Here is a 15,810-nt window from a genome sequence, read left to right as displayed (position 1 = left end):
CTTTCAACAAATGATAACAAACTGGCAATAGGAAGGCATTTGTATTCTCCAGTAGTCACGAGTATGAGATAAATCATGTTAATAATTTTGTTGGCATATATGGAAATTTGGAGGCATATAATTAAACATTCCCTAAGCATATATCCAGCTATGTTGCCTATATGACCTTTTTTTTTTTTATATTGCAAATGGTCAAGAAAGAAGTTTGAAAAAAATGACAGAAGCAAAGCCCTCTCCAATGGAAAGCACTGCACACTACAATGATGTAAATCTATTAAAAGAAGTTTGAAAGAATATGCCACGTGAGCATGAAAGCATGGGGTATGCTCTGGACATGAGTGTTCAGTCATGGCGTCAGATAAGTGCTTTTTATAATTCCCTTTTCTGGATCTCTGGGTCTCTTCCCAATGCAGTACCGCTGAGCAAGGGAAAATACAACTTTATGGTTTCCAAAGAAAAGAGGTCCAAGCTATTCAAGGCTGTGTGTGTGTGTGTGTGCGCGTGCAAGCATGCATGCTCATATATACACACTTGCCTGTGTTGACAGGAGCCTTTTCTAGGTGAGTGAAAAGCCTCATGATTAAGCTGTGGCACAGCTGAGCCTTGTGTGAGCCTTAATGACAAATGATGGCATTAAGTGAGCTATGGGAAGAAACGTAATTTTATTAAAGTAAAACCACACTTTGCTAAGTGCATAAAGGACTTCTGCTCACTTCTATCTTCTGCATTCTGCTCTAAATTCCCCTGGAACTACACATCGTGGCAACAAGCGGGGGGGGGGGGGCAGCTTCTTCACTGAGGCTTGTGTGCCTTCCACACCAGAAGGACGGGGTGTGGGAGCTGTCTGAGGGAAACACAGCCTCTCCAAATTCATCTAGTTTCTCCGAAGCTCCTTTCAGTTTTAGGGCAGGGCATGAACTACCTACCCCAAGATTAATATTTAAAACCTTCTCTGAGCTTACTGAAGATGGACTTCCTGTGTCTCTGACCTTAGCTCAGCTTTCTGCACAGAAGTTTGAGAACCTTTCAATAGCAACTTCTCTAAGTCCTTGAGAATTCACCTGGTCCCTCTGAATACTCACACTCAATGCATGCACATGTATGTAAATTTCCCAATCATTCTCATGAGCAGGGTTTCAGACCACCCTCTATTCTAAAGTTCTCTGATACATAAGCTCATATGAGAATTCATTTCTCTTAGTATCATTATAAAACAGTTGCCATAACTCCCATTTCCTAAGGGTAGGATACACCCCAAAAGTATTTGAAATTATTTGATTTAATATTTCAATATATTTTCCTTTCCTTTCTTTGTGTGTGTTATGTGTAGGAAATAGGAGTATACATGCTACGGGTGTGAGTGTGATGGTCAGAGGATAATTGGCAATCAGTTCTCTACCACAGGGGTTCAGGGGACTGAACTCAGGGCATCAGGCTTGGTGGCAGCTGCCAATCCTGCTGAACTATCAAACTGGCCCTCAATAATACACCTTTAAGGCAAATATTTTCACTCAAATTCAAATGTAGGGTAAACTTCCTTAATCTCTCCTGTTTCTATGACAAAATACCCGAGGCTGGGTAGTTTGCCAAGAACAGAAGTTTATTGGCTGACAGTCCCAGGCACCTAGTGAGACTCTTCTTGCAGCCTTGTAACATGGCGGAGGACACTACACTGTGAGACAGAACATGTGTGCTACTGAGGGGTCTTGCTCACGCATCACACAGAAATATTAATGCCATGTGGGCCTTGTGCGCTGTGACTCCATCTAATCTTAATTATCTCCCCAAAGTCCTCACTCCAAATGCTGTTAACACCCAAATTTCAGTCCTAAGTTTCCAACACACAAACTTTAGAAAAAACACAATTCAAACCACAGAACAATCAACATTTAGAAAGTTTGAGGAAATTTCTTCAGATCACATTTTTGCCAGATAGTAGACCCATTGGCCCATCTCAGTCTGGTAACTTCAGAGCACTTCTCACACATGAGCAAGATGGTCCTGGAGACCATCTGTCCAGGTCTCCCCAATAATTCAGTGTCATACTGCAAGATCTTCCACAGCAGTCGCCTGTGATTCCACAAGCAGGCCTGACAGCTACACTTCCCTTTCAGTTCATCTGAGTTTGTAATCAACTTAAACCCAAACACACTTGTACCCAAATGGTTACCAAGACTGGTGTACCAACCAAGACACTTCTTTTACAGAGTCAAGTTTCATCTCCTTTTTTTTGTTTGTTTGTTTTTCGAGACAGGGTTTCTCTGTGTAGCTTTGCGCCTTTTCCTGGAACTCACTTGGTAGCCCAGGCTGGCCTTGAACTCTCAGAGATCAGCCTGGCTCTGCCTCCCGAGTGCTGGGATTAAAGGCGTGCGCCACCACCGCCTGACTGTTTCATCTCCTTTTGTGCTAACTGTTAAAGCACTGGCTTTGCCTCATGAGAACACGAGATTCTGACACACGGAACTGCAGTCTGTAAAACTTGTCCTGACTTAAGAAGCTGTGGTTTTGCGACATGATCCAAAACTCTAATGAAATTCAGTTCTGAGGAGACCAGAGCCTTTTGCACCCCTTCCCAGTCTGTTTCCTGGTATGCCCATGGGACCATCCCGCTACACCCTCCACTCCACAGTTTAGGTCAGACACAGCCAGGACTGTCAAGCAGCACCATGCTGATTTATCACCCTTTTATGACTCAATCAAGCAGCAATGAATGAATCTCAGGAACTTGACAAGATCTTCTCTCCATCTTCCCCAGAAAGAGGTGGGTGGTGAACACATCCTTTCTTATTTATTAACCTGTTAGGAAACTAGCAACTATTTTGCTGGTGATCGTTTTAGATTAAAAAGGTGCTTAGCAGATGGCTGCATGGAGAACAGATCCACACTAACACCCCACACAGACTCAACTCCAAACAAATCAAGAACCTCAACGTTAAGATCATACACACTGAATCGGATAGAAGACAAAGTGGGGAACAGCCTTGAACTCCTTGGCACAGGAAAAGACTTTCTTAATGACACCAGTAGCACAGGCACTAAGAACAACAATTAATAAATGGGACCTCATGAAGCTGAAAAGTTGTATGGCAAAGGACACCGTCATTTGGACAAAGCAGCAGCCTACAGAGTGGGAAGAGATCTTCACCAATGATACATGTAATACAAATTATGTATCTGAAAGAAACTATATAAAGAATTAAAACAAATTTAAACATCAAGAAAACAAATAACCCATAGAAATCCCCCAAATATCAAAGGCTATTACCGATGCTATTTGGTTACTTTCCACAACCTGACAATAAGGCCCTAGTGCTGAAGATGATGCTCATATATCTCACGCAACATGGAGGAGTGAAGCTGGTGCCTAATTAGAGGCACCACTGCTACTAACTAGTGTTCATGGTACTGGAAGGTACTCTGCATGCTACCAGAGGAGAAAGGTAATCATCAACCCAGCTACAAACCTCACACAGAACCATATTCCGGGGTAACAGTGGCAGAGATGTTAGATGGTTAACCAACAACTTTCAAGTTGGATTTAAGGCCTGTTCCATGAGTTGAAACCCATACCTGACACTGTCAAAGTAGCCACGACCTGAGACTAGATAGGCCATGGGCCTAGGGGAAAACCTAAAACTATTGTTCTGTTACAAGAACATTAAAAAATGACTCCTAATGATACACTGCTTATACCGATAGACTGGTGTCTCACTAAGCTGTCATCAGAGAAGCTTCCTGCAGTAGATGGGAACTAATCCCGAGACCTACAATTAGACAATGTGTGGAGTGTGAGAGACTTTGGAGCACTCGATCTCAAATGGGATGTCTGCATCAAATCCTTTTCCTCAGAGCTTGGGAATCTATGGGGAGAGGAGGTGAGAAATTCTAAGAGGCGGAGGTGATGAATGATTCCAAGAGAACAGTGTCTTCCAGACACAGTAGGATGGAAGTTCAAGCTAGATGTGGTCCCAGCACTGAGAAGGGGAAGCAGACATGGGGTCCCACCCTTAGCCAAGCAATTATCTACAATTGATACCTGCTGCCAAAGGAAAAAAAGATCAATTTTCTCCAATGGAGTCTCACTAGGTATAAAAATGACCCTTCAGGGTAGGCCCCATGCCCAGGAGTAATTGGTCAACATAAAACAAAGTCAATGGTATTTTTGTTTGGATGACTTTTTGTTTGGATATTTTTATTTTATCTTCTTGATCTTTTGCTTTAGTATTTTGTTGTTTATTTATGAGAGAGAGAGAGAGAGAGAGAGAGAGAGAGAGAGAGAGAGAGAGAACATATATAAAGTTGGGTAGGTAGAAAGGTGGGGAAGATCTGAAAGGAATTGACAGAAAGTAAAACATGATCAAAATAAAATATGTTGCGAGAAATTTTTTTCAATAAAAAAGTTTTTAAAATGTATGCTTAGAAATCTTTCCAATTTATAATGTCATGAATGAAAGATCAACATGGAAATGTCACTCAGAATTGTCACAGTGATACTAAAGGTAACAATAAATTATCAAGCTAGTTATCAAATAAGGATTCTATACTCAAAATCACAGTGATTATCTATAAGGAACACAAGGCATTAGGTATCAATTAAATTGGCAGAATGATAAATGTTATCTGTCATCCTCAAGGCATTAGGTCTAAATATGAAATTTTTTCCATCTAGAATCTTCCATAGAAAACTGACTGCCATAATTAGAGGATGATAAAGCAACCCATTTATTCCATTATATAAACACAATTAAAGCTAAGGGCAAAGCTTCTCTTCACACAGCAAATTTTTCCGTAAAGTGGATCGTCATAGGAAAAAATATAATCTCTCATGAGACTGTAGAGGTCCTCTAAGCCACACAGCAAAAGCCAGCTACAGGCATCCATAATTAACATCTAAATCAGCTACTGCAGGCACTGATTGAAAAAAAAAAACTATTCAAAATCAGAGCTAGCAAAATATAAGAAATAGACCTGTGCTCAGCAGACTCGTTGGGTACCTGATATGTACTGCACTGACCCATCAACTTTTATATGACTAAATTTTATTTACATCGGCACATGACAAATTAAGTAACTTTATTTAATGTAAGAATTCAATTTCCTATGTTCCTACAATTTGAAATAATTTAGCAATCCATTCCTTACTCCCATCAAGATGACACTAACTCTGAAATGAATTTGAATGTTCTGTTGCAAACAAACAAACAAACAAAACAAAAAAACATTGTGTACAGAAGTGCATTACGTTGTGGAATATTTATTTAACCATGCAAAGATGTGACACATCCACCCATTTAACTATGTAAAGATGTGTTGCATTTGTTTATGTTGCAGAATACTTATTTAATTATGTAAAGATATGTTGCATTTGTTTTATTATGTAAAGGTGTGTTGCTGTTTCACCTTGCTTGCCTAAGGTACCTGATTGGTCTAATAAGAAGCTGAATGGCCAATAGCAAGGGAGGAGGTATATGTGGGACTTCTGGGCAGGAAGAGTCAGTAGGAGGAGGAATTTAGGCTCAAAAATAAAGAAAAAGAGATGCCAGGGGTCAGCCAGCCAGACACAAGAGGAAGCAGGAAAGTAAGATATATAGAATGTAAGAAAGGTAAAATGCCCTGAGGCAAAACGTAGCCAAATAGGAACAGGTTTAATTAAGTTAAAACAGCTAGTGGGACAAGCCTAAGATAAGATGGAGCATTCATAATGGAGAATAAGTCTCTGTGTCTTTATTTGGAAGCTGGTTGGTGGTCCAAAGAAAATGCCAACTACAGCATTATGCAAAATATAACTGGAATGATAAATGGGTTCCAAGCAAAAGGAAAAGTGATGGGAGCCAGAGAGATGGCTCAGTGGTTAACAATTCTTCCAGGGGATCTGAGTTCAATTTCCACCACTCACTGCTACAGTTCACAAGCACTTATAATCCCAGCTCCATGGGATCTGACACCCTCTTCTGGTCTTCTCGGGTACTGCACTCATGTATACATATACTCACACAGATAAACACAAGTATACATGATTTAAAAAATAAAAATCTTTTTAAAAAGAGAGAGGAAGAGGGGATGGGGCAGATGAATGTGTAATGTGAGAACTACACACACAACAAAGAGAAGTATAATATTATACATGGAGACTCAAAGTCTACCACATGTGATTTTTGCCTTTTTTCTTTTTTAATAATTACTCAGAAATAAAAGGACATGACTGTTTTAAAGTTATCTAACTACTATTATGTAAAGAATTTACACAGGGTGTCTGGACCATAAATTATGCCAATAGAAAAAGTAAAACTGAAGTGTTGTTCATAGCCAGAACGTAAAAGCAAAGTGCATTTTTAAGCCTATAACGTCTTTGTTTCTGACATGGAAAAACGCTAAGAGAGCCCATCTGTTTTTGTTTTTATATATATACTATCACATTTTACTTTTGACTGTAACATTTTTGGACACTGAAAACGTGTAGTAATTTAATCTCCTGTTAGAGTTGAATAACTGTATTTTGAGTCTAGACGAAATAAGTTTCCTGAGTTCCGGGAAATAGCATCTTGTTACATTTTGTAGCAGTTTCCTGCTTTTAAGTGCACACTTACATCCACGTCGCAGCTGTATTCTGATCCATCCAGAAGTGTCACTTTGCACTGCATGCTTTTAGGCCTTTTCACGATCTTTAATGGGGACCGTGAGAGTTTGCTGCTGGATGATTTCTGAGAGAGTTTATCGTCTTCAAATTGCTGATACTCAAGTTGTTTTGCAGCTGCGGCAGCGAAGTCCCGGTCCTTGTCGCTGACCTGTAGACACCAACAATGAGCACCTTTCATAACAGACAGGAAATGGAGACTGAGTTACTCAGATACCGCACAGCTCCAGAGAGACAGGCTGCAGTCCCGTTTCCTAGAGGATGTGAGCTGTCTCAACTAGGATGCTAGGAGTAGATACACAAATTTGAATATTCCTGAAGCCCAGTTACACCTAAATAACGCCACCCACTTACATGTACCACTAGGGCCCTTTCTCAGCTGACCCAAGACTTAATAGAGAAGAGAATATAATTCAAAGGCATTGGTCTCAAAAACACCACTGTTTTCATAACTCATTGGACACTTCTGCATTCCTTGACCTGTTAGATACACCCCTCCCCCATACACTTACAAGATATAAATGTTAAGGCTTAGAGAGCTGTGCTAATCTTGTCAGTAATGTTACAAGTGCTAAAATACTCGATTCTGCTCTGAATCAGTTCTCTGAAGTCAGCAGTGCTGAAGTTCAACACAATGTAATCCCCTGGGTCTGTTCTCTTCCCGGTAATGAGCTGGTGTGAGGACAGATCAAAAGTGTGTGAAGCTTTAATCTGCTGAATCTCTATAGTCTGTTCTAGGACAGTTTCACAACTGCAGAGAAACATCCTATGGACCATGAACTTCTCCCCCAGCCAGCTCCCCAGCGTCTCTGAACGCCGCTCCCCAGATGTTTCTGCACCCTTCTCCTATCTGATCACCACAACGGTGGCATGCAAACCTGATGCATGGCTGGATGGTTTGTAACACCAACAATGCACAGAAAAAGACACCAATGTTCAGAGCTGACTCTCAGAATTAACACAGGATTTCTCACACGTCAACCCACGGGCTGACACAGACGACTCAAAGTGCCTGGGATCTTGAGTAAAGACAGAATTGATGGTTTATTATTTCAACTTTTACTACTTTCTACTATTTTATGAGCAGAGTCATTTTAGTGTATTAGTTTTAGACCTTTGGTATAGATTTCTGTTTTCCCTGCATTTTCTACCTTGATTTTTCATATACAAGATTAAGAATGCAGTCCTTTCTTTTACCAAAAGTGTCCATGAATTATAAGCAGTTCTTAACATAAGACAATTTTGCCAAATTTCTAAAAAAACCCAAAACCTAAAGTGGTAAATGTCTGTTCTTCTATGTATGTTTCTAAATCACTGATGCAGGAGGATGCCAAGTTGGAGGCCTACCTTAAAACAACTAAATAAACAATGACTGAATGGCCAACTTGAAAAGCCAAGGTAATTGAGAAAGTAAACTTCAACAAGTCAATAAACTAAAAACAAAACAAAAACTCATTTTGACAACTCACTCCAACAATTTTGACTGTATGAAAGCATCAAAATGGTCAATGCAAGAAAGCTATGAAATGTCATTATCTGTCCTTGACATAGTTTAGGGAGAAGTACAGTAATCCTGGAATTATCAACCATGATACATCTTATCATGTATATAATTTATATACAATCTCAACATACTTAAATTATTGTCTCCTTACAGGCAAAGCCAATTGACGCTACTTTGAACTTAAATTTTGCTGGAATCACGGTTTTCTATATACTACACAAGATAAGACTTTGTTTTCCCACCACTAAAAGTATCTGTATGAAAATAAACTCTCTAGCTGAGTTAAGCATTGCTCACTTGTCTTGTGCAGATGTTAAGTGACTATCACTCAAGGACAGATCTTTCTGGAACACATAAAAGAGGAATCTACCACTGAGGCTTTTACAAGCCAAGTCTGGAAAAGCAGACCAAGTTTCTCAAATGAACTGCCAATTATAGTCATGTGATACATGGCTGTCAATCATTTTAGCAAACCCTCCACTCCACTCAGTCTTCCTTGTTGCTTTGATGTATAGTTACTACAAACCTCAGGTATAAATGAATGAGGAGCAACAGGACCAGGAAGGCTTGGAAACTTCCCAAAGGGTCAAAAATGTAGCAAATTCAAATCCAGCCACATTTAAATAATCATTCTATGACCAAATATACTGAACTTTATTTCTAACATTGCTTCTAGGTGTGAAGCAAAGATCTTGGTATCTTAAGAATGATTCCTGTTAACATTCTGTAAAGGTGGAACGTGAGGACCAGAGGCCCCCAAAGCAGAACAATGGTGGCATGAGACAGGATTTACTCAGGTCTCTGCCCTGTGCATCCAGGCACATTTCCCTCTGCAGGTTCAGTATCATATCATACCCCTTGTTGGTTTCAAATATATGACTATGGGAGATAAAGTACAGTCATGGCCCATGTAACACCACACAAACTACATATACGACAGTGGTCGCTTAAGACATAAGAGCTGAATTGGTTGAAAGGCTCTGGGGGGAGTTGTACAGGGGAAATAGGGGCAGAAGTGGATGTTTCATCGTACACATGTATGAAATTCTCAAGAATAAAGAAAAATTAATGTAAACATAATTCCTGTTGTGTTGTGATAGAGTTGCTGTTGTAAATCCAAAACACTTCCCAGCTCATGTGTCTACAATGATCTGTATTATCAGATACATGAAAGTCCAGCTGGGACACTTGCGTACAGCAAATAATACTTAATGATAAATGATCATATTATTGGTTCATGGATTTACTGTAATACACTTTTAAACAATATTACAGTATGGCGTTCCTACTCATAAAAATGTTTACTACGGAACGCTGTTACGACAGAGGCAGTACACACCTCAGGTTTGCCAAGCCTCTTGACCACATCCTTTCCTTCATTTTTTAAAGATTTATTTATTTTATTTTATGTGTATGAGTGCTTTGCCTGCACGTATGTATGTGCATCACATGGTGCCTGCAGAGGCCAGAAAAGGGATTACAATCTCCCGGAACTTAAGTTCTGGAGGTTGTGAGCAATGGTACGCATTCTGGGAACTGAACCCAGACCTTCTGCAAGAGCAGCCAGTGCTCTTAATTGCCGGGCCATCTGTCCAGCCCCATTCATGCTAGCTAAAAAACAGAGCTTGCAAATACCATGTGACCACAGTAAAATACTCCGCCTCATAAACAAGTGTTCAATGTCATAGTAACATGTTGTAATGCTGTGGGTTCCGGAGTCTTTCACTCACAGGCTAACTTCATGACCATTCACTAAACATCTTCTAAAATTTCTAACTATGCAAAACCTTCAGAACAGGAAGAGGTCAGTCACTCCTTGGGCACCAGACTCCTTTACCATGCACAAGTTAGCACTCTAAAATATGCAGGTTTTTTTTAAGTTTCAAGACTATACTGATTCATCCTAGCCATCATCATACTTTATTCTTTTGATTTTATTTACATATTTATACTGACTTATTGATATTTCTTCATTTTGATCATAGTGGGGATGGAACCAAACTTCCACAGGCTAAGTATGTACCCTACCATGAGCTCCATCTCACAAAGGGCAGAGGTAATTGCTCCTGACATTGCCAACATGCATAATGAACAGCAATGAACTTACAGATGTATAAGAGGAAGAGAGAGAGTCCTATCCAAATACAGTCACTAAAAGTAGATGATGATGTTTGGGTCAGAGCAATGGCTGGGAAAACTAATTCTGCCTTCATCTGTTACAGCTTGAAATGAAAAGAGTCAGAGGCATAACCACAGCTGCCAGCTTGCTACCTGCCCTTCCGGTAAACTCAGATCTAGGAAGAATTTCCAGTCGGGAGTTCGGCTGAGTGTTAACCTTTTTAATCAAAGGCAGGAGGTACCACTCCAGGCTGAGGAATGTCACTCACTGAAAGCCTTCAACAGCAACACCACCGACCCCCGGGGCGACAGGGCAAAAGCGGGTGACCTTCATAGTGGCCCTTAGGGCTGAGAGGAAGCAGCACTGCTCAGCCTGGTCCCCTGACTGACCCTCCCCAGAGATGCTCCAGGCTCACCTCCCTCTTCACCGGGGTGCTGTGTGCAGCAGCTTCAGGAAACTGCTGGAGTGCTGGCAGCTCCTCGCCGCTTCCACTGGGAGGCTCTGGTCCGGGCTGTGCGCCTGCGTGTCCCTGAGGCCCCGCTGCCTCCTGAGGCTCAGCCTCCTGGTCTGGCTTGGATTCTGAGTCTGATCCCGATTCGGTCGTCATGGTTGATTGTTCTGCAAGCAGAAAGAGAGGCAAGGGCCTGTCACTAGGGGCAATGATCTTCCAGGAGATCCAGTATGAAAGGGAGGACGGGGGGTGGGGGGTGGGTGTGCCACAGCCAAGCACAGTCCGACACTGCACCCCAGAGAGGCACTGGGTAGAGGTACCACAAAGAGTGGTGCTCACAGTGGCTCAAAATGGACACGTAACACCGTGAAGCCATTGAAAAAAATGTCTTCATAACACTGGGCTGTAGGCAAGTCTGTAGGGTATATTCTGAATTAGTGATTGATAGAAGAGGGTGCAGCCCATTGTGGGTGATGCCACCCCTGGGCTGGTGGTCCTGGGTTCTGTAAGAAAGCAGGCTGAGCAAGCCATGGGGAGCAAGCCAGTAAGCAGCACCCCTCCATGGCCTCTGCATCAGCTCCTGCCTCCAGGTTCCTGCCCTGTTTGGGTTCCTGTCCTGACTTCCTGCAATAATGAACAGTGATGTGGAAGGGTAAGCCAAATAAACCCTTTTACCCCCAACTTGCTTTCGGTCATGGTGTTTCATCATAGCAACAGAAACTCTAACGGACAAACACACACTAAAAATTAATCTATAATGATCAACAGGGTCTCTTCATAATAGATTGTGGCCGCAGGCGAAATTTCAAAATCATCACACTAATTAGGGTAGCAGATGAGGAATATGTGCTTGCTGAATCTGTATATTCTAATACCTGTGAAGGATGAGCTGTAAGATTAGATATTCCACTGGCTTCTCAACTCTACACCGAGGACTCTCCCACCCCCAAATCTATAAATTCTTCTAGAAACAGTAAATGCCTTTCTTATTTGTTTTCACCTAATTCTGCTATTTCCTTTTGAATTAAAATATGCAAATACACAGGAAGCTTCACACCAGCAGCATCTATTATGTGGCTGCAGGGCATCATATGTCCCTGTTTCTCCTTCCCTCCCATGTCTTTCCTAGCTCCCTCCTACTGCCTGTGAACACTGAAAGATGATGCTGTCTCACACCTCACAAAAAATTCAAACAAACATCTTCATGAGTAAGACGCTGCTACACCCTAAAAACATCTTGGGTCACAAAACCACCACCTTCTAACACAGTGCTAGGCCAGGCTAGCATTTCATGCCTCAGTTTCCACATGTGCCAAATGAGAAGGCCAAACATGTTCAAACCCAAATAATAGACTTCCTCTTGCTTGCAGAAATGCCCTATGTCTTAAAGCCCATTCTTACTGTGTCTAGGAGAGATGTTATGCGCCAAGCAGATTTGACATTTAAGTAATTTGCATACAAACAGTAAATAGTCTAGAGATAATATGTCTTTTACAATTTCCTTTCACAATTCTAATCACCTGGTTTTAAAAAAAAATATTCAGAGCAAAGGGCTAGTGTAATATCTTAAGTGACTGACATATGCCCTGGTATGATATGGGATTATGCAACTATGACTAGAGTGACTCTACAGGAAACCCATCATTTAGTAATTAAACTATTGTTGTAAAGGAACATTACAAACACCAATCAGTGCTTTATCCATACTCTTCACGTAGGGTTCTTCCTCTCAGTCACTGGCTAGTTCTTCTGTTGAATAAAAGACATATCAACTTGGCATGTGCTGAGCCACCCTAAGCAATGTAAATATCAAACTCTGAACAAGACTGTGAGTTACACTGTTATTACACATTAGCTTTTAAAACACATCTTGAAAGCAAACACTGCCTTTCCTTGGCCTGCTTATTCTGGAAGCTGGTATGAGTACGAAGGAATCGTGTGTGTGTGTGTGTGTGTGTGTGTGTGTGTGTGTGTGTGTGTTGGGGAAGGGTTAGCTTTGTGAAATTCAGATTCTGTGATGAATTTCAGGAAGGTGAAAGATACTTCTAGCAGTCAATTCATCTGAGGACCAAAGGCAAGCCAGTTAATGTGGTTTACCAGCAATTACAACACAGGACCCTCCCCCACATACACACACCCTGTCTTCTAGCCCCAAGGACTACAACATCTAAGGCAGTGTTTTTCAACCTTCTTAATGCTGCGACCCTTTAATACAGCTCCTCATATTGTGGTGACTTCCCAACCATAAAATTATTTCATTGCTACTGCATAACTGTAATTGTCCTACTGTTATGAATCATAATATAAATATCTGATGTGACCACTGTGGGGGTCACAACCCACAGGTTGAGAACCACCGTTCTAAGGTAAAACCCATTTCCTCCTGTCTTCTTTTAGTCCAACTATCATTCCTCCTAGTTTGAGGATGTGAAGAGGTGTGAGGACAGGATCAAGTCTGATCAATAAGACAACTGAAAATACACATTAGGCACCATTACTGGGTCCAGGATCTATGTATGTATGGTTGGATAGGTCATGGGTTGTAAAGGAGAACCTAATATTACCATCCTGTTAAGTGGACATAGTAATAAACAGACTCCTAATAGCTTATCTTTACACCCGTAGATTAGTGCATCTACAAGACATCATCCATGAAGCTGCTTTTTGCAGTAGATGGTGATTAACACAGAGACCCACGATTGGTCAAGGGGCAAAAAGTGAGAGAGTTCAGAATGCTCAGCCCTAACTGGGGCATCTATATCATACCTCCTCCTCCCAAGGCTCAGGAATCATTGAGGAAGAGGAGGCAGAAAGACCCTAAGAGCCAGAAGTGGCGAACAAATACAGCAGAAGGGTATTTTCTAGACACACTAGGGCAGCTACACACATTAGCATACAGCAGTTCCGACAGCACACACAGAACCTGTGCAAACTCAAGACAGACGGACAAAACCCCCACAGGAAGTCCCACCCATAAATGAGGAGGAGCTTTTGGCAACTGAAAGCTGCTGGAAGAGGAAAACTGGGTGTTCTTTGAGGGTGTGATCCCTGGTAGGTGGTCCATGCTCCAGTCAATGGTCCTACACTCAAGTATACAGGTAGCACAAATTGGATTCAGTAATTTAAATCTTTTTTAAAAAGAGACAATGCAGCCGGGCGGTGGTGGCGCACACCTTTAATCCCAGCGCTCGGGAGGCAAAGGCAGGATCTCTGTGAGTTCGAGGCCAGCCTGGGCTACCAAGTGAGTCCCAGGAAAGGCGCAAAGCTACCCAGAGAAACCCTGTCTCGAAAAACCAAAAAAAAAAAAAAAAAAAAAAGAGAGACAATGCTAGGTAGGTAGGGAAGAAACGAGTAGATCTGGGAGGAGCTGGGGTGAAGATGATTGGATACAGTGTGTTGAGTTCTCAAAGAATTCATAAAAAACATTTTTAAAACATTATTTAATGCCTAGGTCATCTTTATAAAGACAAGCCAGTTGGGAGGAGCTGGGGTGAAGATGATTGGATACACTGTGTTGAGTTCTCAAAGAATTCATAAAAACATTTTTAAAACATTATTCAATGCCTAGGTCATCTTTATAAAGACAAGTCAGTTGTCCTAGGCTTCCACCTTAGCTGGAAAATGACAACTAATTACATAGTTTCCCTAGACACACAAGGACATCCGAGCTGCTACCTGTTTTGGATTGTTCTGAGACAGTAATGTCTGCTTAGCACACACACCTACAGCCAATGTACTACAGAAAAGGCAGATCCAGCTCACTCCTTCAGCTACTAGCCTGTTTCTCTCTCACTGTCTCTCTTGTCTCCTCTTTTCTCCACCACCAACCCATTCCAGCTGGTGATTCCACCATGGCACTGGTGTGGCTCTTACAGCCAACATAACAGACTATCAGGACATGCCTGTTCCTCATCTGATTACCTGGCAGCCCTGACTCTGAAAGTAGACATCCTTGTCAACACAACTGTTGGTCTTGGGGCTCAGGACACACCATTCGTTCTGGCTCTCTTCCTGCCTGGGGCCGCTCCTCTTCTGAGCTGCAAGCTGCTTTTCTAGGCTAACCCTACATTCAGTCCAATCAGGGAACTCTATTCTGGACCTTCCTCTCCAAGTTTTCACCACAGTAGGCTTCCCAGGGCTGTAAATATTTCCTGTGTTCCATGTCCCCATCTCCAGCTCAGATCTGTTCTGTGCTCAGAGCTGGGATCAGAACCACCCATGTGCCAACCTTCCTGAAGTCTTTCTTGCTCTCTCTCCCAGAGCTGTTTCTCTATATCTTCCTCTCCCTTGCCTCAGAAAGGGCAATGTTGTTTTCTTCAAGTCACGTTTCCAGAAACCTGAGACTTCCCTTACCTTATTTATCTAACTTAAAAAATGATGGTTCTATTTCCCAAATCCACTCGGAACTGGCTCCCTGCGTGAGCCCCATGATTTCTCTACTAATTCCTTTTTACCCCCGATTCTCTTCCCAGTCCCACTGCTGCTCACCTCTGTCTAATCTTCATAAAACATAAGTCCAATCTATGACTCACCGGTGGGAACCCTTTAACAGCTTCCCAGTGCACACAAGTATAATCTAAATTCCTAATTACCGTGGTCTTAAAAGCTATGGCTAGGACCCCGCTCCCTGCTTGGCGGCCACTGTCTATTCCCTCCAACACAAAACGGGCTCTCTTTACTTATCTAAATCATATCAGTCTTCTAGAAACCTCAAGGTTTTGGAGACATGGAAGACACATTTTTTCCTTGCTCTTAAAGAGTCAATTTCCCATTCTTCAAGTGTTGGCAGAAAAGCCCTCCTTGGTCACACAGCTGTTTTATCTGTGTCTTAAGAGTTTCCTCTCTACAATTACCCAATATCGTAGTCATTCTCTGCGCTCTTGAAATTTTATCTATATATCTCACTGTGAGATTCATGTGTATTTATGCCCCAATATCCTCAGCATCAAAACATAGCCAGGCACATGGTACTATAATAATTATTTGCAGAAACTAACTTCTTTTATTCTTAGGCATACATACTTAAAGGCATAAAACTCTTCCTCTTAAGCAGGTCAAGCTACACAACTGTCTCGCTTATGCAGAGGGCCTAGTCCAGTCCC

At 41.7% G+C, this 15,810-nt stretch overlaps 1 protein-coding gene across 6 annotated transcripts in view; it reads right to left on the bottom strand.

Moving 5' to 3' along the window:
* Positions 1–15,810, bottom strand: part of Epb41l3 (erythrocyte membrane protein band 4.1 like 3) — a 145,408-nt gene that overhangs the window by 79,187 nt on the left and 50,411 nt on the right. For all 6 annotated transcript variants that reach the window (XM_059278630.1, XM_059278629.1, XM_059278633.1 and 3 more), the window contains exons 2-3: positions 10,673–10,875; positions 6,588–6,785 (exon numbers count right to left, since the gene is read on the bottom strand). In XM_059278630.1, the coding sequence (XP_059134613.1) occupies positions 6,588–6,785; positions 10,673–10,864 (390 nt within the window). In that variant the 5' untranslated portion in view covers positions 10,865–10,875. The remainder of the gene's footprint in view (positions 1–6,587; positions 6,786–10,672; positions 10,876–15,810) is intronic.

This window comes from Peromyscus eremicus, chromosome 13 (genome assembly GCF_949786415.1).
Source record: "Peromyscus eremicus chromosome 13, PerEre_H2_v1, whole genome shotgun sequence".
NCBI classification, from domain to species: domain Eukaryota; kingdom Metazoa; phylum Chordata; class Mammalia; order Rodentia; family Cricetidae; genus Peromyscus; species Peromyscus eremicus.
The sequence above is the reverse complement of the archived record's forward strand: the minus strand, read 5'-3'. Positions and strand labels throughout refer to the sequence as shown.